The 24,738-nt window shown below is 42.3% G+C and overlaps 1 protein-coding gene across 7 annotated transcripts in view; it reads right to left on the bottom strand.

Moving 5' to 3' along the window:
- Positions 1 to 24,738, bottom strand: part of MEIS1 (Meis homeobox 1) — a 110,507-nt gene that overhangs the window by 16,014 nt on the left and 69,755 nt on the right. For all 7 annotated transcript variants that reach the window (XM_069787501.1, XM_069787499.1, XM_069787497.1 and 4 more), the window contains one exon: positions 7,449 to 7,525. In XM_069787501.1, the coding sequence (XP_069643602.1) occupies positions 7,449 to 7,525 (77 nt within the window). The remainder of the gene's footprint in view (positions 1 to 7,448; positions 7,526 to 24,738) is intronic.

Raw genomic sequence — 24,738 nt, 5'->3', positions numbered from 1 at the left:
AGACTGCCAAGGCTGGACTGAGCAAGAAACCCAGGGTCTATCAGCTCTCCAGGGTGAAAGCCCTTCCTCTGCTCCACCTGAAGTCCCAGAGGCTGAGGGGAGCATTTCCCCCCAAAAACCTCTTTATCTGCCTCCTCCAAGCATCTGCCCCCTTTGGAAAAACACCTGTGTTTTGTGCCAGAACTGTATCACTACTCCTCAAACATGTGTGCCAAAAGCAAACCCCACACATTTAAATCACCACGCTGTATTTTTAAATGGCTTTACTGAACTAAAAAAAAAACCAAACCTGCCTAAAATTTGGTGATACGACGGTACCCGATAGCTCTAAATTCACAGCTCTTCCCCCTGTAAGCTATTTGCTCAGCTTTTCTAATAATACCTTGGCTGTCTGGCAGCTCTCCAGGGCTGTCTAAGGCAATATGCAAGCTAAACATTTTTTCATCTGATTTCAATATTTTCTTATGAGTAACTATACAGGATTTTACCTAGTGAGTATCCTGATTGCTGTAATTTAAGAACAGAGAAATAGACTACAGATGTAATATTATTATTACAATTGGCATTCAAGGTGAAAGGCATAACAATTAGCTAAGACTTAGTGAAAACATAAATGTAAAAATCTGCTTGAGAAGACCGGCACATGGTACTTTTAGAACAGCTAATTTACTGCACATATTCTGAATTGCTCAAACGGTATAACAATTCACCCAGAGAGATCCTTTTTTAATAGTTTTCTTGGGGTTTTGGGAGGGCTGGGGGGGGGCGGATTTTCATGTTGCAAACACCTACTGTCTTATTTTACTCTGGAATAACAAACAATACATATTTCTTAAACCTGAAACATATTCTTTCTTATTTCTATTTTTTCCTGCTTTCACATGTATTCCCATTAACAAAAAAGTGTTTAAATAACATCTGTATACGGATTCTTGAATCACATGGAGAAGAAAAGTAAATAGTATCCAAAATCTGATGGTTAAGTTTGTATTGCTGAAGCTGAGAGGATAATTTGTGAATGTTTTAACATTTACAAGTAAATAAGTACTTGTATTTACCGTATCTGATTACTGAGAAAAGTATTTGTTATGTTCTTACACAGATTCAAATTGCATCTTGACCTTTTCTCGTTTAATCTGTTTACTGCAACAAAAGCAGTAATAGACACATCTGAAAACAAGCAGATATTTTACTCGCCTAGGACTAAAAATTCCTGCATGCAATGTGCTGTGCAAAGTGGCAAACCAAATATCTTGCCTATTTATTGTAGCCTGCGATTTGGTAGACAGAGGGGGTGAAAATCCACCCCTGCGTACAGGAACAGCACCTGATTTTGCTGTGCTACCTCCCTGCTGGCCTCCTCCCCCACTTACACCCTAAAAATAGTGCTTAAGTGGGACTAAAGTGGTGCACTGGTCATGTGCTGGCCTTTTGCTTGGGGTGAGTATCACCCTCAGCAAACAAATCGAGCAAAGGTGATGTCTATGCTAAATGCCTGGCCCCATGAAGGAGCCTTTCCATCCCCTCCAAGGGGCTGACGTGGGGCTCAACACATGGGAATCACCAGCCAACATTATGACTTGGATCTGGGGGTGTTTGAGGCATGCTTTAGATGTACCAAACCGCAGGCATGCTATGATAAAAAAAAACACAGCAGGAGAACAGGGGCTTGGGATGGTTTTCCAAAAGGTGACAGGGTGGACAGCCATGCAGCCGCCCCTCCTTCCCCAGCACCTCTGCGGAGGGGTGGGCAGGGGCTTTCTGCATCTGCCCCATCTGCATCTGTCCCCATCTGCATCCCCCCGTCCACCCCATCAGCATCCCCATATCTGCATCTCCCATCTGCCCCATCAGCATCTTCCCCCATCTGCATCCCCCCATCCACCCCATCAGCATCCCCATATCTGCATCTCCCATCTGCCCCATCAGCATCTTCCCCCATGCCCCCCATCTGCACCTCCCGACCTGCATCCTCCCCACCCGCGCCGTCTGCATCCCCCCATCTGCTCCATCTGTAACCCCGCCATCTGCAAGCCAGGCCGGGCATGACCAGGGAGCAGATGGGAAGGACACCCCTCGCAGTGGTGCTCCCCATTCATCGCTGGGTGTTGGGGAGCAATCCCCCATGAGAAGTGCAAAATCCTCCCATCCCCACCATGCCACCCTGCCTGCCCGTGCCATGGCAAAGCACTTCATCCCCTGCCCCATGCAACTACTGCAGCAAGGCTCTACCACTATGCTTACCCACGAGCAAAGAAACGGAGGCAGGAGAAAATTTCCTGCCAGAGGGGAGTTGTGATGGGGCTAAAAGAGTAATGAAGTATTTCTGGGTGTTTATGCCCTGAGCTGGCTGTGCTACATTCAGTAAGGTGGTCTGGTCTTCCTATCGCAAACCCATCTTAGATTTTTCACACTCATCTTCAGGCTGGTCTTGGAGACTTTTTAAAATTTCTTCCTCATAAAGTTTCAGCAAAAATAACTTCAGCTGTCTCCAAGAATGAGATTAGGGAAATTTACATTATTTGATCATTTTTTCCAGTGTGTTTGGTCAGGTTTGAGTTGTTGGGGGTTTTTTTAAGCCTAGGAAATTATACACAAAATTGACATTTAAAGAAGCCAAGGTCGAGTTAGGAAACCATACTACTAGAGCTGCTTGCACCCTATTCTTTAATCTACTTATGCAAACAGTTCAGTTACCAGCTCACGGTACAGTTTTTGATAGAGCCCAATGCTTCAACCACCCCAATGATGATTATGTTCGTTGTAAGAACAAGCCAGGGCACTATAATGTAGAAAAATTGGTTTCTACTGGAAATAAACTTAGCCAAAGTTGAATGAATAAGGCAGCAAATGGTAAGAAGAGCAAAGCAGTCCTGGCTGAAGCAGCTGCACACTGCACTGGAGAAGAGGATTCAGCTCTGCTGCTGCCTTGGACTGCTCAGGAGGTACCCAGTAAATCATCAAACCCAAACTTTTCACGAGCAGTTACTGATTTCTCGCATCTCTCCCCCACACCCAACACTGGATGTTGGCAATGTAAGATGCCAAGGCACTCAAAACGTGGAGTTCCCACTGAAACTTGGAGTTTCGGTGGTCGTTGGACTTAATTGTGGATAACTTGCTGTCATTTTGAGTCATCTCACAGTCCCAGATGAACCCAAAACTGGTGGCTCTGCTAGACCTGGACCTCCTTGAGCCTCATTTCTTCACCTGTGAACCAGGACAACACTATTCTCTCTCTTTGCAGGGGAACTGTAAAACTATCATGCAGACCCACCACACTGTATGCATATACAGGCAAGCGGAGGTCAGGGGAGGACTTGAGTCTCACAGCAGTAAGTGCAATAGGAAAACCCAGCAGTAATTATTAATTCCATCTTTAAGCACGGTTTGAATAGAGCTCAACAAACAAAGCACTGAAGAATGAGGGTAAGATAAAATGTTGACGAGCTGCTCCATCATTGTCTGGTCTGTGCTCTAGATACCACAAGGGTGTTTTGGAAAAACCACAATGGAAACACCTAATAAAAGGCTGGAGCTTTAAGGATTTGAATTTTCAAACTTAATCTTTTTTTTTTTTTTAAGATCATTTTAATGTAGTTGTACGCAACTATTCAGAGAGATAGTCACATATAGACATGCATATATAGAGAGGTTATATAGGCACATTATTCTACAAATATACCAACATTTATCTGTGTGTACCTAGACTTTCCTAAAACATAAACAAGCATCTGATACCTAATGCAGCCGTTGATGAGAATTGCTCTCTCTTCTCCATAGAGTACCACCAGTAATTATGTACCATTAGTTCTTAATGGAAAGAGATTCAGCTGGGATGTAGCAAACAAGAAAACTGTATAGATTGTTCAATATAGGCTGGCTGGCTCTCAACTGAGGTAAGAAGTGATTGGATCACACCTCCTGGATATTTCAATCACAGTTTTTATCACTGGGGAAAAGCACTTTATTAACCTGTACTTGGTCAGGTCCCTTCCACGTCCCTATATGCAATGCTGTCAAGATCACAGAAGTGCCCCTTCTAGTTCACATTACTATGCTTCGAACCCTAAACTGCTGTGGGGTTAAATGACTAACAAGACGGAGACCTGAAGGGTTCACTTAGACTAATGACATCTTGAACTCTGCTACCTTCCTACCTGCCATAGATATTTTTTTTTTTGCAACAGAGTAAGGGCTCCCTCTTCCCACAACAGAGACATCCGACTGTGGCAAAAAGATGGTCCTAAAAGGCAATGCTGGTGATTTGCAAGCAAAATTGTTGTGTGTGGAAAAAAAAAGGGGAAAAATCCTCCACGTGGATTACTTCATTACTTTAAAAAAATAAAACAACCCAAGGAAAAGGGTCAAGTTTAAACTGTGGTATTTTTAAAGACATGTGCCCTACCAGGGTTACATTTTCTGGCACGTCTCACATCACCACCCCACACCTGTGACTCCTCCACCATCAATAGGAGTTGTGTGCATCAACCCAGGGAGCCAGAACACCGGGCAGACCATATGTGAAAAGCACCATTTTTTTCATTACGGCAGAGAACTGAAGTATGCAGCTAGCACATACTGTAAAGGCATTCAAAATATGACAAAAAAAATTGTTCAAATGCTTTCAATCTGCAGAAAACAAATGCTCTCTTCACTGACTGCTCTGTGGCAAACTTCTAATTCCATCCAGAAAATCCAGCATTCCCAGTCTGGGCTAACGACCATGCTACCAGACATGAGTTTATGTTTTTCATGCACATTTCATGTATTCCCACATGCTGTGTTGCTGCCAATAATTTATGACTGATCTGCACCCAGCCTGCCCTTCAGCATTTTATTTAATCTCTGCAACAGTGATTTACAATGACTCATCATTAATACAAAAATGTACATGTGTGTTAACAAGTTTGGAAGAATCTAAGGAGGAAGGCAAAATTTTTTGCAAGTCGTGCCTGAATGACTTATGAGCCCAGTGAAGAAAGGCAAAGCTAACCAGAAACGCTATGTTAACTCTTCCCTGCAGCAAACAATTTAGGCAAGAAGAGTTTCTTCTCCTGCATACCACCTTAGAAGAAAAGGGATTCAGCACAAGGTTGGGAGAGGGTTGCCCCATACTCCCCAGGATTTGGGAGGGGATGAGTAGCTTGTTGGTCATCCCACGGATGGATGTTACCTGAGGATGCGTGTGTGTGTATGTGCAAACGTGCACACCCTGCCACAGCCTCACAGCCTCCTTGTTCCTTAGGATCCATTGCAAAAAGCAGGGGCTAAATTACCGTATTTTGGCATCTATGCCCACCACCTGTGATTTAAGAAAGCCCTGACTGTCCCTATAGTGTTAAATCTTTGTGGGGCTGGGGAGGGAAGGGGAATTGTCTCAATAATTTATACAATTGTAACACCACGGCAGAATTACCAAACTAGCTCAAGCAGAGGAAGCCTGCCCTACATCCAGAAGACTTCAGTTATAATGTATTTTGACCTACTTTTTTTTTTTTTCCTTTGCACATAAGGAACTTATAAAAACACATCTGAAACAAAGCCAAAGTAAAAACTCCTCAAATCTGAGGCGAGATGGGTACTGAAAAACACCCTGGAAAGTCACTTGGGATAAATTCCACCAGCTTTAGTTCAAAGCATCCCATGTTCATCATCTCAAAAAATTTCTTTGATGGCCCATCCTAAACTGACATAGCTGCCCATGTCGAATCCTACGCTCCCGGACCCCTCCAAAGCAGCACACGCTTGCTCCACCCATCATTAAATAAGACCCCTGACAAACATACACAGGTTCTCAACTGGCCAAAGCGCCTATTGTTAAACTGAAGGACAACCATATAAATTAGGGTATCGCCTGGATGAAGGTTGGAGGATGTAAAGCCGAAGCAAACACTAATTTTTTCTGGCTGAGCCAAAATACTGTGGGTTACATTTCCTTATAACACGTATTTAATGTTTAGTGCCTTTTATTCCTCCATTTTAAACTACGTGAAGCATACTTCACGTACACTAAGTATTTGGTATTTTCCTTTATTCAGTGTCTTAAAGGGCTTCAAAAAATTGATCTCCCAGAGCTGCTGCGGGGTCACAGAAATTGATAACCCTTACAAGCTATGCTTATGTGAGCCCGCCTGTGTCTCCCAGATAGTGCACTTTGTAAATTAATCCTCCAAAGGCAAATATATTGTAAGTAGCTTGTTATCTCTAAAGTACTAAATTGAAGAATACATGGGATTATATTGACAGAAATTACATTTTCTGTAATGGGGTTTAATATATCTGAAATCTCTCCCATAGGCTCCTACTCCCTCTAAGAGAGGAGGGTTTGTTAATGTAGGTGCAATGGACATCAAGACCAAATTTATTCACTAAAATGGATTAGGCCATGTAATCAGAGCTTCAGTAATATTAATCTCTGACACTTATTGAACGGAAAAAAAATACTTTTGTCTGCAAACTGGCATTCCTCCCTCCCTTTTCCCCAGCAGGCTCGCCGTTTGCCTTGGCCATTTTCTGGGTATTACTTCAAAGAGTATAAGGTTTCCCATCATAAACACTAATCTAAAAATATTAGGACAATTAATTAGATACACTTAGTTTTACAAGGTATTAGATTGCAACACACTTCAAATATGACACTTGTTCTGGGATAGTGGGAGAAACCTGCATTTCGATGCAGTAACAAAGGCTAATAAATCAAACTTTTTTTTTAAGGGTTCGCTGTTGTGTTTTTATACTTAAATCACATGTAATTTTCACTGGTTGTCTCCATCACGTCCCAGACAGTTAGCAACCCAAAATCCACTGCAGAAACAGCATGGATCCCAATTTCTTTCAAAAAAATCGCTACTACAACAGATCAGGTACTCCAGCAACCCTGAGCTGGAAGAAATAAATAAAATTGCTCCACACCGTACTTCAGCAGCAAAGAGCCAGATTGTCCTCAAAGTTTATTCAAGCTTTCAAAAACTGGACTTTTAAAACAAACCGGTAAAGTGATAGAAGGATGTCAGTCAAAAAGAAAAACCTCACTAACAACTTTTCAAAAAGCATGACAGCATCCCAAAAGAACAATAAGCTCTGCAGAAGTGGGGCCAACTGCCACTTTTTTCAACCAATATCTCAACCTCTTCCAAGACAAAAGTTCTCAAAATGGATGTGGCTTCCTGTTGAAGAAGACACATTCTCAGCCAGAAGGACGACTGGTACCCAAATGCGAATACACTGAAATCTGCCGAAGCAATGGGAAAATAAACAGAGCTTGTTTTCTGCAGTAGCAAACCTCCTAGTTCCCATAACTGCAACCTCACCTCGTTATATCCCTTTTGCATCAATAAACTGTTGGCAGGGGGGAGCAGACAAGGGCAAGGTGTGTCCTCAAAAATGCAAAGCGTTAGCCGGAGGCTGCCAGCGGCCGTATAGAAACACTAAGGAAAATTACTTACCAATTGTTCACTTGAAGTATAGTGAGCCCTGTGTCTTGTGCCAACTGCTTTTTCTGTTCTTCTGAAGGGTAAGGGTGCTATAAGACACCAAAATAAATATATACATTTAAAACAATGCTTTTTTTGCCTAGTTTTTATTTTAAATTAAAAAAAAAAACAAACAAAAAAAACCCCCAGAAGCGTGACATCTATTATTGAAAGGTGAAAATGCTGAGGTGTGTCACTCTTTTATAATTATTAATGGGCTACTACATCACTTAATTAATGGCAGTAAAAGACAAGCCAATTATAAAGATTAGTGAAGTGGAGAAATAACTGCTTAGGATACTGGCAGTACCTTGATACTCAAGAAGGATATTTGTTGCATTAGCTGAAAGTTTTCGCACTTGTCTCAAATGACCGATTTGAGTCAATTACCTTTTTTTTTCTGTATTTCATAGAACAATAAAGAACGTGATAAAGCACTTCTCTGTAAAATTAAAACACGATGATGTTTTCTGAGATAGTGAAAACAAATCTTGTCCGTGCCCCAAAATAATTTGCAAATAAGAACAGCATCCTGGACATAAACAAACGCCTGGGTTTTGAACACAAGCCAATGCAGGGTCAATGATCAGCACATTTTTGCCTGACATTAACATAGCTGTGCTGCACTAATCCTAAGAGACAGAAAATAAATAATGGTTTAATTGAAGATAATGTTAAAATTCAATCCTAAGTTAAGTTTCTTGTGAGAACTTGATTGCTTTCTCAGAAAATTTGCTTCTGCATGAATACAGATTGCTTAATAAATCTACAGCAAAAACCACATCCAAGTTTGAAAATTAGAAATATCATTTCTGTCCTTTCCCTCCATGTAAAAATGTTACTGTCCCTAAAGGAAATGGCCAAATATTGCAAATGCAACAAGTCCCAGGAAAAAACATATTTTGTGGATCCGGCTCCTAACCCGGACACCCAAGTCTCAGTACACACCAGATTCAGACCTGGTCTGCTGCAAGGTACTTAATAACATTTCAATAAAGATAATTTGATATACCTGGTTAGACCTATCCCAACTTCCCATATAGCAGCTGGTTGTCACAAAGTATTTGCTGTTATGCAGACATCTCTTTTTTTTTTTTTCCCCCAAAACATTCCCATATTCTTTGGATGTATTCTTTGGCATAATATTATATGAGATGTAAACTGAAACCTTGTAAAGCGTAAGAATTTAAAACCTCGTAAAATTCTGCAATCTTATTGGTACTGTAACTATTTAGCAGATTTTATATATTCTTGTAAACAGCATAATCTGACATCTAATGGCTATGTTACATGCCTGCATCACTTCACTTTACTAAACAGGAATTTTTGTTGTAACTCTGGCAACTTCCCTTTGCCCAGTGTGTCCATTTCAAAGCCCACTGCCATGGCCATTGGCTCCAAAAGATACAGGTTTTTTTCACACAAAAATGGCAGGGAAGTTCCCATTCTTTTAAAAACACTGTTTTCTTGACAGTAATCCCACAGATAACCTGCACAGCTGTAAACTACCCCCTATATTTTCTGCAGGCACATGAAACAGCTCCAGAATGGCAAAGTGGAAGACACAGGGAAGGGAATTTTACTTCTTTTTTATGGGTAATTTGCATTTTACACATGCAAAAATATAGCATGAATTTTATCATCTGCCTTATATACACATTCATCCAAAAAACCAGTCATACTTGACTTATGTCCATCTATCTGAACATAACATTTTGCTTCTCTTCAAAAAAAACCCCTACAGTGATGATTTGTAACATTTTCATCTCTACAGCTTACTTACTATTTCATTACTTTGCTATCAAGCGAGGACAAAATTATTCTTTTTCTTTTCTTATTTCCCTTTGCCACCTTACATGTGATCTAATTTTAAGTAATTGAACAAACTGTGTCTAATTTCATGCAGCAAGCAATAATTACTAGACAGCCTCTAGCTATTGGAATTGAGAACTCTTGTCGCCATTAAGCAATTTTCAATTGTTCTGGACTTTTTTCCAAATAGACAAGACTGGATAAAATTAGCCATCAGAATAATACAGGCACTGTAAAAATAATTGCTTTAAAAGTCCCAAATCCCAAATTCCTCAAATTGTGGTATGTTTAAGGTCGTCTGATTATTTTTTTTTTCATATCTTAGCACAGCATAAACTTTTAATTTCATGATAAATCTATAATTGCCATTATCACATGACAGCCTGGGACTTCATGTAGCTAATCCCTCTTAGCTAAAGGTTCACAATGCAGCAGCCTTTTTAACTATGATTCGGTGTGGTTTAAAATAATCTTAAATGCTGGGCATCCTTATTATATAAGCTTTCTGTGGATCATATGAGTTGTTCCTTTGTAGGCTAAAAAAAAAAAAAAATGACTTGACAAAGAATCAGCATGCCACAGGCTAGGTTGCTATAAAAACATTCAAAGCCTTCTTGCATTCCCACCCACAGGGCTAGGAAGGCCTGTGCTACAGGCAAAGGCAGACATCACATTGCAACAGAGAAACGGGGAAACCCTGAGAACTGCCATTTTATGAGGAAATAGGAAATTCAGTAGAAACTGTTGCTGTTTGTCTTTATTTCACCTGTGCAAGAATGACAGTTGCCTTCCAAAAGCTTTCTAATGTTGTTTAAAGGGATAAAGACACATGCACAGAGATATGTGTGTATATATTTGTGTATATATGTATATTATATTTGCATGTATATGTATAAAATATATATATATAAATATATAAAAAGATATATATATCGTAGTCATATGGTTTAGTTTTAGGTAGTCCTGTGAGGAGCAGGGAGTTGGACTTGATGATTCTTATGGGTCCCTTCCAACTTGAGATATTCTATGCGTCTATGAAATATATAAATATATACATATATAAATATATATGGAAGTGTGTGTCTAAAAACACTGCACGGACTCCAGTTGGCAAGTCCACCTATCACTCTGGATCACTTTGGGATATCAAAGCAAATTGCACCACTGTTCAATAAACAGTGACTTGAGACCTTTACTTTGTTGTGTACATTAGGTCCTACCATTATCTCTTAAAAGCTTAATTATTTGCAAACAATTGATCAAGATGGGAATTGGAGAAAAGAGACGCCGGACCACTGGGAGAGCTGCAATGCATTAGGAGAGCAAACAGAATTACCTTTAGGTCTTATAATCAGAATTAACGATTGGGACCGTATGCAGGGCAGCACGAGAAGCTTTAACGCTCTTGCTGGAGTGTTTTCCATTTGATCTGCATTAACACCTCGAGTGAAAGCCATAAAACCGCGATTACAGATGGGAAGGCTGACCCTCCTTCCCAGAACCAGCTCAGCTTGTGTGTGCTGGAAGACTGCAGACAGGCTTTCTTGCCAAGGCCAGAGGAAAAGGGCAAATCCAAGGGGGAAAAAATATAGGAAGCAGGCAGGTTGAAAAAAAACCCCCGCATTTAAAAGAATAAGGCTGACAACAGATAAGGACTCTGAATCAGGCTCCGGTATTTTCTGATCATGCCTGCTACTGCTACAGCACTACAGAGCAGCATCCACCAAACGGTATGAGACCTAGTGCTTTTCCCTTCCCATAAATCTAGCACTGAAATGCGGATTGTTTGGCACCATTAATGTGTTTTTGAGGCTCTGTGGTATTACTTTTAATAATGACTTAGTACAGAAAGTGATTGCTTAATAACACCATCAAAGTCTGCATGCAAATGAAAATTATCCCTGGGGGATTTGCCCAGGGTAATATGAACAGTTAAAGAACATTGGAAAAGGTAAAAATAACTTGCAAAATATGAGTCAGAGCAGTCATTTTAGCAGTAACAAAGAAATGAAAGTGACAGAGAGAAAAATGTAACTTTCCATCATATTCTCTCATCACTGTTTTATGAATGGTATTTAGAGAGCAGCAGTGTTAATAAAAGCCACCTTTTAATGTAGCCGAGATCATTTTTAGCAAAACAAACAATAAGACTTTTTTTTTTTACCACCCTTGACTACAGCCGGTGGGTAAAGTCTCCAGTAGATAGAGACGGAAAGTGTCCAAGTTTGTCTCTTAATGATACCCACTGTCCAAATGAACTCCTTTCCTAAAATTTTCCACCCCAGGCTGCAAACGCTGGATGCCAGGACAGCAATAGACTTTATCTTATCTGTAACCCAGTACCAATAACACTCACTCCCTCTCTGCCTCGCTCACCGTAGCAGCGCATCGTAATGGTGGCAGAGAAATATGAAAATAATCCTGCCCAGAGTTTACAGCTGAGATAATGGGAGGCAAACCCACCCCTTCTCACCCCCAGATCACTAATTCCTCGTGGCACCAAACTGCCTCAACACCGACACTGCCAACCAGCCCTATCACGGTACAGAGGCAGAAGCAATCCCCAGGCAAAAGGTTGCACGTTACATTATAAGGATGCTGTGGCAACCGTCCAACGTCGCCCTTATCATGGCAGCGCTGTCGCTTGGCTAACCGCGCCGGGAGAACCATTTCGGAAGTCCTTTTATCCCCTTCCTCCAGCCCTCTGTCTCCTTCAGAGCTCAGCATAATGCACCAAGGCAAGATGACCTTGAGCTAAACTCTGGTAGGTGATGGAGAGAAACTACACCCCCAAAATTTATGTCCTCAGGAATGGCTATTAACTGTTTTCTAACCTCAAAATAAAAAAACCTCAACACTGTGATTTTCTTGTTTCTGAAGAGTAACCCAGCCTACACCTAACACAGTAACCAGAATAAAGCCCAAGGTTGAGCCCTCCAGTGACAAACTGCATATCGCTTTTAAGCCTAACTCTAAATCTTTGCTTTATCCAAACTTGTCCAGGGTTAGCTAAGGCAGTGGTGCAGCTGTTTGGGTCTTTCCCCTTCCCCTACCTCCTCCTGGTTTGCATTTGAACTGTTTACATTACTGATCGAGTTGATCTACGAGAAATTATTATTTTCTTTAAATATCCATAATGCTTTCCTATTGTCTCTCAGCTTTATGAATTAGTTTTACTGTTGCAGTGAATGCTTTTTTTTGTCTCCTGACTGCACATTATCAAAGGGACACTTTGTGCCTGCCATTTGCATTACAAAAGCGGTGCACGGTGTAGTCTAAGAACAGAGCTTGAATTTATAGCGGTCGAGTCCTGGACCCTCACACATGCTGTTTCCAAAAGAATAACGGGGGTTCCTTGCATCTGCAAAGTAGCCAAAAAATGGTTGGATCGCTATCTGTAAAGTCACAAGATTGCAACCCGCTTCCTACATTGGCCACCGGCGCATTTAGGGGGAGCGATAAAGAGAATGTGTTGAGTCCCCTTGCCTATTTTGCAGGCTGTGTGGATCGGTTTATAGACCGTCCCTGCGACCTGCTTTATATTCAGGCGAGGCTGTAAAAAGTTGCCAAGTTGAGGTGACCTGCTGGCAGGGGGGCGGGAATCAACTCGGAAGCTGCAGGCTCAATCCTGTTTATCCCATGGGACTGGCTTGCACGTTGGAGGAAATACTAAACACCGAGAAGGAAGTTGTTTTATTAGAAATGCATCTATGAGGCTGGGAGGAAAAAAGCCTGTGCAAACTTTGCACAGTCTTTTCCTTGGCTGAGAGCGGTGAGTCAGCCTGATAATGCTGTTGAAGTGTGAGCTGGCTTTGGCATTTAAAACTCCTTGTTGCTTTTTCAGCGCAGCAAGAAAACGCAGCCCATATGACACGCTCATGCTGCAGACAAAGCCAGCCTTTTCCTCTTTCAAAAGAAAATATTTCCTCAACTTATTATAATAGTTTAATATCCCTGCAGTAAGATTTTTTTCATAGCATTACTGTTAATAAATCCTAGTGCTGCCAGAGTTACTGAACTGCAAACTATGAATGCAAAATCAACAGGCATGCTCAGTCTTGTAAAGTTAAAAATGCATCAAAATATGCAACAATATGTGACAAGATGCTGCATCCCTGTATCACTACGGTGAGGCCGTACGTTGCCACCCAACTTCTGCTTCAGCCCATTCCTATGAGATGGGGCTCGGAGACACTGCCCCATCGCTGCCCTTACAAAAGGTTTTGCAGGCTGCTTTGGCAACCCTGCCAAATAATAAAAGGTGTGGAAAGGAGGCAGAATCTGACTCAGGATCCTAAGGCCAACACAGGGTGTAAAATACAGAGCCAATACCCCAGAAGTTTTAACATCTGAACATGTGTTCACAGTGCAACCTGATTAAACAAGGGCTAGGTTGGTTTTGCAGGCAGGGGGATGGAAGAGACGTTTTATTTGTGGGGGGTTATGGCAGGGGGAAGAGGTACTGGCAACAGCAACCCTTTTTAATGAAGAAGTTATGCCGGGGAAAAAAAAATGCTCTGTGCTTCTCTTTTTTTCCCATTTGCCCTTTTGTAAATAATTTTCTTGCAAGAGTTGTCTGTGAACAAGTTTTGGCACTCACTAACATAAATATCCTTTCCAAGGCTGATGGAGAGACATGGTATGGCTTGGGATGCACTGCCAATACTTCTCTGGTGGCCCCATCAAATTATTCATAATGCGAGCACTCATTAAGGAAAAAAAGTTCAGATCATCCCTTTCACAGGATATTACAGAAGTCAGAAAATGGAAAAACCTTTTAACTCATCTAATCCATCCCCTGGCTGCTACAATATTATTCCTTCCATACCATATATTATTACCCACTGCCTTTTCCAGTTGAGCTTTAGCTAGTCCAAGTAATGGTGCTTTTGCTATTTCCTTTTGGAGACACTCTGATAGACCTCAGTGTTGGAAGCTTACTCTGGCTCCTACCAGTTTTCAGTTTAAGCTGAGTCTGTGCAGACACTCCCACACCATACCCGGGTAATTGAGTGGAGCTTTTCCCATGTTAAACATTCCTTTAGTGCCTGTATGTACGTGCACGCAGAAAGAAACACACAGTGCTTGCACACACGTTAACTCCTCTTAATACACTTACAAAGTGATTTTTTGCTCTAGCGTCAAGATTATTTGTGCTAATGTGACATGGGCCATGAGCTTTCCAATCTTCTGCCCCGTTTTTCTTTATTATTATTATGCTCTGCCACAGCCTAAAAATAACAAAGGACAGGGTAATTAAAAGAAAAATTGCATCCAAAAGATCAGCAAAACCCTCTTCAGCACAGCACATGGCCAAAAACAATGAAATATTACATCAAAGCGACACTGTAGGAACCAAGCAAATGCATCATCCGACTTCAAACTGCGTTAGAGCTAAAATTCACATCCTTGAAACCCGGCTTTTCAGTTAAGCCGGCATCTTTATCAGGCAGCTGTGGAAAGGCAGGAAGGTGAACCCCAGCCTGTCCTAGGTGAGCGGCTTTTGGGAAGGAGGAAAAAATATCCCTATCCCTGGCACGCTAAAGGAAATCCTGACTATCTGATAACTCTGTAAAAGCGCTGCTGTTGTTTTTAGAGCCAGCCTAAGACAGATTAGCTCAGGTAAGTATCTCCTAACCAGAAGCCTTTTTTCAGCAATAAGTCACTGTCCTTATCTACCTCAAATGACTTTCTAAACAGGCGGGCTCGGAAACAACTCTGCAATCTGTGGGAAATGCCAGCGCTGACAACTGTAATCCCACAAAGCTAAACCGAAAGCTTTTACTGGTGATTTTTGCTCTCTTTCTCAGGCTGCTTTCAGTACCTCAGGAGCTCCCTCTGTAAGTGGGGGATAAAACCGCTCCCCTACACCTACCTCCCCTACCCTACACACCAGAGCGACCAGGGTGATGGAGGGTTGGTGTATTCAGCCAGGTCCCTAATACCAACTGCAGGCTTTGGGACAGAGCAAGAACTTTAGGCAAGTTTCCTGGGGTGAAAGCACCCTTGGGAGCAGCCACCAAACAATTTGGGAAACCTTCTGCCATGAGCTTGGCCACCTTTTTTCATGGAGGGACCAAGCAGTCACGCGAAGAGAGTTCAAGGCAACCACTGCATCCAGGTGCCAATCTTCAACACCAAGACGAGAGGGGGTTTTACATTTGAACATTTTCTATTGGAAAAAAAAACCAAACCAAAACAAACCACCACCGAGGAAGGAAATGAAAAGATAAAGCAGCTATTTTGCAATGCCGCTTTGTTGGCATGGAAAGTCCTTGAACAGATGCCCCGTCCACCATTAAATATTCACAACATATCCTTGTAAAAGAATAAAGCCCGCTCAACTTATAAGCAAAAACACAATGTGTTCTTCATAAAAAAAAGATGCATTTAAAGATCTGGGAGGAAAAAAAAATGAGAAGGGAAAAGAAAAAAAAAACCCAACCCAGCAAAACACTGCCGTTCTCCAAAGAAGCAGAGACTCTTGGAAGTAGCGCGCATTCTCTGGCGTTAATTTTCCCACTTAAATTACAGTGATGCTGTAGCCTCATCTCATTAGAGATCATTGTCCCCAGTAGACAGTTGTGTTTATGGGGGATTCTTGCTGTTCCACACCTGCTGCTCAGGTTGCTACGTGATAAAGCCTGCATACAAACAGCAGTCTTGAGGTTGCTGGACTGCAACTGATGAGCCCAGGCTAATTCAGGGGTGATTATGTAGTTTACTGGACCACTAAACCTCTTTAAGCTTGTAATTACTGCCTATTTGAGTAAAGAACATTCAAAAGCAATTCACTGCATCATGCCTGCCACAGCTGGAAGCAGGCTGCCAGCAGTCTGCGGGGACATTAAAATCTACAGGGACGGTGATTCAAGCACAGCTCATAGGCACTGACGGTGGCAGCAGCCAAGTGTGTTCACATTCCAGCTCACCTTTTCTGACCAGGCATACTATTAAAGGTGCAATGAAAACTATAGAAAAGCAATAAAGATGACAAATAACGGGACGTAATTGAAAGAACTGCATTTTAATGACCCTCCCCCTCTTCTCTCTCTCCTTATATTGGCTAAAAAAAAAAATAAAAATTAAGCCTTTTTGTCATGACAAGTGAAGGGAAAGAAAAGGCCTTTTGCAAAAGGGGAAACGCGCTGCATTGACATGAGCGTTTTTCTTTTGAAAGTTGGGGGCTTTCCTCAAGTTTTGAAGTATTGGAAAGAAAAAGTTTACTTGTAAAGTGAATGCAGAGTAAGTCTTATTACGTATTTGGCAGCAATGATGATGTAGAGGCATCTTAATCACTGAATCTTCATTAAATCCTCCTCACTAAGTTTTCATGAAACCCTCCAAGAGTATCTCTAGACCTTGAACATATACAAACCCGCTCTCACCGCTGCAGCACTTGCAAGCACCGGGAAATGCCCAAACCACCACTCTGCAAAACAACTGCACCCTGCACAGCAACACAAAAGTCCAGAGAGGACTTGCTCCAGCAGAGCTGGAGAACAGCGCTGGTGAAATGGAGGGAAGTTGCCAATGCCGCCGCCGAGCCCCGACACCATGTTGGCTTCACCGGGAGCTCCGACGAGGTGGCAGCGCCTGCCCGTGTGGCTCCAGTCGAAGAGCTGGGTCCTCGGAGCCCTCCCTTCCTCCAGCCACTCCACAACGCTGTCTCCCTGCTATTATACTGCCATGTGTGAGGTCCACACCGATGGGCCTAACAAGCTGCCCTATTAACTAACTGCATGAAACGTACTCTAAAGCCTTGCAGGATGTTTGGAGATCCAGAATTCATCAGTGTTGTTTCCCTGCCCCACTAACAACTGCCGCAGCTGCCTGGGAGAATGGGGTGTGGGAAAAAGCAGAAATAAACAAGGAAAATAAAATAAACCATTGCTATCGATACAATTAACCCTAGACTGAAGGTAAATTTAAGAGATGGGGCTTCCTTCTCTCCTCATCTAATAAATTGCCTTGTTTTAAAAAAACACGGACATCTCGTCTGCAGTATTAATCTCACTATATATCTAGAGAGGGAAAGGGGAAAAAAAAACCGATGCACGCGTGAGCATGCCACTGTTAACAAACATCAGCTTTTAAAGGCGAACATAAAAAGCATTCAGGAAGTTTATTCTTAAAAAGCATGTAAATTCCCAGCCACAACAATCCTCCAACTAACCCCATCTGAGCTCCAAAGAGCCACAGGCTTATATGTTATCCAGCCATCACTCTTATTAATATTCATTAGGCAGGTCTACTTGCATTTTCATAAGCTGCGAAGGTGGCAAAAGAAACAATCAGAATTCTTTAACACACAGGCATTATCAATTCAACATCTGCCAAAGAGGAGTGCATACAGATCTGAGGTTGAAATTCAAATGCAATTTACCTGCGCTAGAGCTGAGCTTCACTTCCCAACACCCAGCAAGCTATTTCAGGCGCTCTTGCTTTATCCATCCCAGCTTTTACATCCCCGTAAGTTCACTCTCCCTTATTTTTATCTTTAAAACTAGAGTCCCTCATAAATCACCTCCTTCGTTCCTTAGCTCTAATGAGTTCCCTTCTGCTAAAATAGCCCAAGTTCAGTAAGATTGCATATATGAATAATACAGCCAAGCCAAGTTTTAACTCGATAAACTTAACTAAGCAATTCTGCTTTCTGACTAGAGAATTCATTTATCTACACCCATTTAGTGTGTGAAATCCCTTTGACTGGCTTCAGCGTGCAAACCTGTGCAGAAATACAGACTTTCTGACCAGTCTGGGCTAAAATTTAACTCTGAGAAATGAATTAAGAAGTCTCCAGAAGAAAACAAATGCTCTAATTAATTATTTACCCTACTTAGCAAAGAAACCCGGCTGATAAGGCTAATGAATATAAGAATAAAACAGACATGCATTCCTAGGATGATATTTATACGCATGAGGATGTGCATCAAAAAAAGGTGTGATTTAGATCTCCTGAGAGCCGGGAAAAAGCACATCTTGATTTTCCCCTAGATCTCCAGATTCAACCCTAAATTAACACACATTTGCCCACAAGTTCACTACGTATTGATCCCTGTCCTTATAAAAACCTCATTAAAAAGGCTTGGACAGTCTCCAGGATGTTACTCTTCCCTCTTGGCAACCGAGAGGGCTCCCCCATAAAAAATAACCTTTTCCTGCCCAAAGTCAATGCAGCTCTCCACTGATTTTGCCCGGATTTCAGAAACCTCTAAAGACCAAACTATCCTCCCTCACAGAGGGTTGGCAGGCCTGAACTTTGCATTTCAGTAGGAATATTCGTGGAGCGAGGCATTTCCCGGGGCTCAGCATTGGCCGATGCTGGGGGGGAACAAGCCCTGAAATGGCAAACCTGTCTGCCCCCGTGTAACTTCAGATACGGTGATGAGCTGCAGCGAACCCGTCCAAAGCCTCGGGGGCCTAAAGGATATGTCCTCATCATTGTAAGGTGAGATCCTCAGTGGGTGTCTTCTACAGGATGGTGGATGGATGAGGCCAGGACAGAGGTTTTTGCAAGGGGCTCTTCAAAAACCCAGAGTCAGCTACAAGAAGCCGGTGCTCACCTCATCCTCAGCCTGAGCATGCCCTCCATCCTCTCCTGCCTGGTCTCCTTCAAGGTCTGAATACATCAAGCACCACGCACATGCGGATGCCTCCACAGATACTACCATAAAAGAGACAATCAATGTACTTGGAAGCAAAAGCGATGAGATGGCATGTTGCTTTCAGCACATTTATGATGTGATAGCCATTAATAATTCGCAAGGATAATAACATACAGTCAATTAATTTTTTCAATACCAAGCTCAAAATCCCCCTCTCTGTATCCTGCTCCTCTCTGAACAGAACTCCACATTTCTTTTAGAAAGACCTAAATGAAAGTAGCTGAAGACCAAAAAAATGTCACCACTAACAAGTTACAAAGTAAGAAAGAGCAACCAGGCACATTTGATCTTGTTCCATACACGAACCTTTCTAAGATGACTGCTCTAATTAAAAAAAAAAAAAAGTGGAATTTATCATTTTGATGATACGAAATGATGAACTTGACTATTATATGCATATATTTTGTTTAATGGCTTCATTTATTTTAATAACAAAGAGAAACTAGATCTTTACAGATGAAAGCTTTATTTCATGGCTTTGGTGCAACTGGGATTTTTAAAATCTGTGATGTTAACCAAAATGTGATAATGGATGGTCTCAAGGGCCCTATTTTATAGCATTTTATGCAGTGCCAAACTATACATGAGACATTAAAAACACAATGTTTAGCCCTATTTTAAGAAAGCAGAATTGACTCTGGTGTCAGAGGCCCCTGTAATTGTTTTCCGTCTGCTTCTCATTCCTATGAACACTTACTTGTGCAGCAAAGTCTGGCTGTAGAAATACTGTGACGAAGGCATTAGCTCTCTGAAGACTTGTTATAAAATTATATTGAAAGGCACCATTTGTGGGATTTTGGCTGGGAGTGGACAAAAGTGATCACAACGTAACTACTTTATCTATAGCAGGCTGCCTTGAAGGGTCTGTTGACATCCAGAAGAAGAGGGACACAAAAAAGATGCTAAAAAACCCCAGATGCTAATTCTGCTACTGGTTTTATGTCAGTTAATTCCTAATATAGAGATAATCAGAAACACCTCATCAAACTTGATCATGCTCTCAATCCTTCCGAAGAACTTCTCATCTACTCCACCTCCTTTTATTTTTATGTTAGTAGATTGAAAACAGTTGTTTCAGACAACAGCGGCACTCATGCATATGCAGCATCAAGGATGCTTTTGTTTAATACATTTCATACATGAATATACATCTTCATGCACGCGGAGGTGTGTATGCACATATGGAGGTTGATGTCATTTTGCAAACTACTCCCTCCACCCCCAAAAGCAGGGACCTGACCACTGTTTTAGGGAAGGTAGCGAAGATGGCAGCTCATGATTAATGGCTGTATCATCCCTGGCTCGGCAGCGGCGAGGCCCCGGGTCTGATCTGCCAAACATCTCCTTCATCTGCAGCCGATCAGCAGATGTAAGCACATAGGCCCTGTCAGCTTGACATATCATTCCTACGACAATGTCAACGAGTATTAATGTTCAATTATCTGTCCTAGAAATAACCCTCGCCTTTACGCATTGTGTAACTGGGCGCGTGGCACTGCGGTAATCCAAACGACAAGGGCAGAGATGCCCACGCTCACCCACTTGCTGTGAGTTGGCTTCCCAACATCGTGATGACATTGCCTCGCGGTAGCGCATGGACGTCTTCCCCTTCCTTCCTATCCCTGGTTGTGGGGGTTTTTTTTTTGGAAGGCATGTTGCAAGGAGCCCAAAGACCCTTCTCCTCCTCTTTGCATGTTGTATGTCACCCATCAGCATGCTGAGATACGCTCAGAAAAGACGTATTTTGATTTCACGCCCATGCAGAACCACAAGGAGTTTGCTTGTTTGCTTTTACACAGGTCCATAAGCTGCCCGTTACCTGGCAGCTCGTGTCCCGTGCTCGGGTATACATATGTATCTATCATTTACCATCAAACACAAATGTCAACAGTGGCTTCTTCCAGGGCTGCGTCAAGATCAATTCAACCCCTAACTGCAGGGCTGGAGCAATTTGTCCAGATGAAACGTTACAGCTTCCCTTTGTTAAAGCAAGTTTAAAATAAGACCCGCAATAGAGAGATGATTTGAAGAACAAATGCAAGTTCATTCCTGGCATCTTTTATTACTGTTCAAATATTAAAATTATCGATCAGGCAAAATTCAAATAGGACTCCTGGAGCAAAAAGCTTACCAAGTACTACTTCTTTTAAATACGCATTATGGTCAAATTACCGTTCATTCGAATAGGCTGCGATAGAGTCTGCATGATTTTTTTGTTTGTTTGTTACTATGGCACAGCTTCCTTGAACTAACATTGAAAGGTTATCGGCTCTAAGTTATGCTTGCTAAGTCTTCTTATACAACTCACAATCGGAGGGAGGGAGTGGGAGGAAGCAGTGTGATAACCAGTGCCAGCTTTGAGATAAAGCCCTCCACGTAATCTCTGTTTATTTAGACAACCATCTAACCACAGCACCGGGCGTAAAAACAAGCCAGGTGTACAGCTAAGGAAATTTCTCCTGCCTTATCATGACTGCATTATATTTGGGGGCAAAGAGAAGTGCAGCCTTTTCTTTTTTTTTTCCCAAGATAACTTTGAAAATGTAAATAATCCCAAAGTTTGAGGTTTTGATTTTTGGATTCTCTCAGCTGGCTGGGCTTTTTTGCTTTGTTTTTTTGGGAGGGGAGGTGACGGTAACAAAGCACACTTTACTCTGTGCTTTTGTATTTCTGGAGGTTTTGGAGAAAAAGTTTTTGCCATACCTCTTTTAAGAATGAAGATCCTGCTTTGAAATATTTCCCACCAGAGGGGATTCAGGGTGTTTGGAACAAGTATACATATCATGGGATCAAAGTGGAGCAAACTGAGTAGCATTTTAAATGTATTTCGCCCTAAAGAGCTGACAGGGGGTCGGGCGCCCAGCACACCTCCACACAACAGCGCCGAAGCTGCTCTTCCAGCGCTGAAGCTGTTTTGCCAGTATAGGTGCCAAAATAGAAAAGTTCTTGCAGGTCAGGCCATGAGAAGTAGCACCAAAAGGCCTCTGGCTGAAGGATAACTGAGCATCCCTCCAGCTTCAGCGGCAATATTAAACTACGGTGGGAAGCTTGCATGTCAGCTGATGGCTCTATTTCTCCTGCCCTATGAGTCCAAAGTTGCCTCCGATGTATTCAAACTTGGGTTTCCCCCCTTTTTCTTTTCCCCTCTGATAATTCACCCCACTGTTTACTCAATCATTTTAGACAGGGGGATGTGATGAATGTTGCTGAGTGCCAGTTTTTTTGGTGCAAGATGAATAACCCCAAGGAGCAACTTACACCGAGTCCCTGGCTTCTGTCAGCCCTACAATTGATGATGTTTTCACTGTAAGGGGTGGGGACTGGGACACATTAAGGCTCAATAGGGGAAGTAAACGGAGTGAATTGACTCAGCAACTATGCCTTTTACCATGGCTTCTAATAAGGATAAACTGATTACTGCCAAATATACTTTAACATCACGGGAGAGCGGGGGGAATATATTGATCTGCTCAAAGGAAATAAATGCCATACCAGAAGTTTTTTTAAAAGTGAACTTTCTTATTCAAAAGTGTAGAAGCATGTTTCAGCAGCATGTTCCTGCTTCTTTCTGAGTTGCCATTTGCCCCTAATCCAAAAATGAATTTGCAGCCTTAAAATGCATCCTAAAGATGAATGCTGCAAAACGATCACTACAATGCGAAGGTATCTTTTCTTTTCACTCTTAAATGACTTTGATAACAAAGAGGTGCACGGTGATATCCGCGCTGTATTTCAAATGCTGACTTTATGTCAGCGTCTTTTTACAGCGACTGGGAGACCAGATGCTCCACTTCTGCGCCAGGCGGTGGGGAAGGCATGCAGGCTGCAGCCCAGGTTGCCAGGAGTCACTATGGAGCTGACAACCCCAGGATCCCACAAAACCCGCCCTGACTGATGGCTTCTGGGTTCCCACTGACCTTTGATCCCTTCTGGTTTGGCCGGGAACAAAAGAGCCTGTTCACTGGGGCCCCTCGCACATATATTTAACGAAAGCGGTCATCACCTATATGCTGATTAATATGTTTGCTTTACGTGCAGCGGGACGAGGACCACGGCCATCCCATGCTGCTGTGCAGGTAAGCACCAGCTTACCTAGCCTGTATGTCACACAAAATAAATCAAGGCAATCCACCCCAAGGCAGATAAAAATGACTAAAACAGGTAAAGACAATTTTTGTCACCAATGCAAGAAGTTGCTGAGGCTGGCGATGGCGCCGGGAGCGATTTCCCCGCATACCCGAAAACCTGTGCGAAGTTTCTGTCATTAGAGATTTGGTGCTGCTCTGACACCGAGGGCCATCAGCAGCTCAAACACGCCGTCACAAAGATGCTGGCGGCTACAGCAACCATGGTGGATGCTGTCCGACCCTCAGCAGCAACTTTCATCACTGCATATTGTCACCATAGCAATGAGGCTCGATGCGGGGAAATGACAAGGGTCTGTCATCACTCAGCCCTGGCCTGACAGCCTTCAGCACCAGTCGCTCTCATCCAGCCTCAATACGCAAATACGTCCTCAACAGGCCCAAAAGTAATAATCTGCCCTTCTGCAATGTCATTGTTTCGCCGGCGCTCCCAGTAGCAGTGTGCAGCCCTTACACCCTGTGGAGATGCTTTGTTTTATTTCCCAGTGAGTTTTTGTGCTTTAGGGAAAAGGAAAAGCGAGGAAGGGGTGAGCCAGAAAAGAGACCCTAACTTCAAATAACAGAGATAATCAAGAAACAAACAAAAAAAGGAAAGGAAAAAATATCTGTTCCACAAATGGCAGTAAAACAGGAGAATTAATGTTTGAAAGGAATACGACGACACTTTCCATGCAAGGGCTTCAGCAAGGAATAGGAACTTTACTGTGAAAGTCTAAAGCTCCCTTTTAATATTAAACATGGTAGCCGTATATAAAATGCATCCGCATTTTGCAGAAACAGGTGTTTGGGGTGAAATCAGGATAACTGGCAAGGTACGCCAGGCTGTCACTGACAGCAAACACAGCAAATACGCTACTCTGCCTTTACGTCTACACTGAAATCAGGGGTCCCAGATATTTTCACAGTCCTCCTGCCAGAGATGCCATGAAGAGACAAGTAACTTGGTCTACCTCCCTGCTGCCTTGGTGGACATATGGCAAGAAATGACAGAAATCAGAGATGGCAAACACTATCTCATCTAGAGGTTGTCTGCCTGGTTGGATTAATCATAATGTCTCTATTTTGGGAGAATTTCTGTGTGGGGTCAGTTTTTACTCATCCCGCCCATGCAAATTTGCCCCTTCCAATCATGGTGTGTGCAGAAGACGGTGAGAAAGATTTGACTTGGTGGTTACCTTACTTAGCTCATCTCAACCACGCACTTCATATTTTACTTTGTGTTTAGTCCTACAGAATAACCCGATTTTACAGTGATTCTATGTATCATGCAAGCCCTCTCACCATTTAGAAAGCTGCCTTTTAACGATATTTAATTTAGACTCACTTATATGCTACATTTGGTAGTGAACACATTGTTTACATGCTTTTATTTAAACGTTTGCTGTACCCCAGTAAGCGTGCAACACGCTCGCCGGTCTGCGGCAGCCCTGGAAAGACATTTCACTGCTTGAACATTTTTAAACCTGATTTACTGCTCCAGAGAAACAAGTACGCAACTAATCTTCCAGGACAAATGTAACGCTGAAGAAGAACTAAACTGAAACGTATAAATTCCATATATACTTAAAAATATTATTGTCTGTAATTTAATATAACAATATTTCTAGGCCTATAACCTTGCACGCAGAGGCAATTTCC

This window comes from Haliaeetus albicilla, chromosome 7 (assembly GCF_947461875.1).
Source record: "Haliaeetus albicilla chromosome 7, bHalAlb1.1, whole genome shotgun sequence".
In the NCBI taxonomy this organism is placed as follows: Eukaryota; Metazoa; Chordata; class Aves; order Accipitriformes; family Accipitridae; genus Haliaeetus; species Haliaeetus albicilla.
The sequence above is the reverse complement of the archived record's forward strand: the minus strand, read 5'-3'. Positions and strand labels throughout refer to the sequence as shown.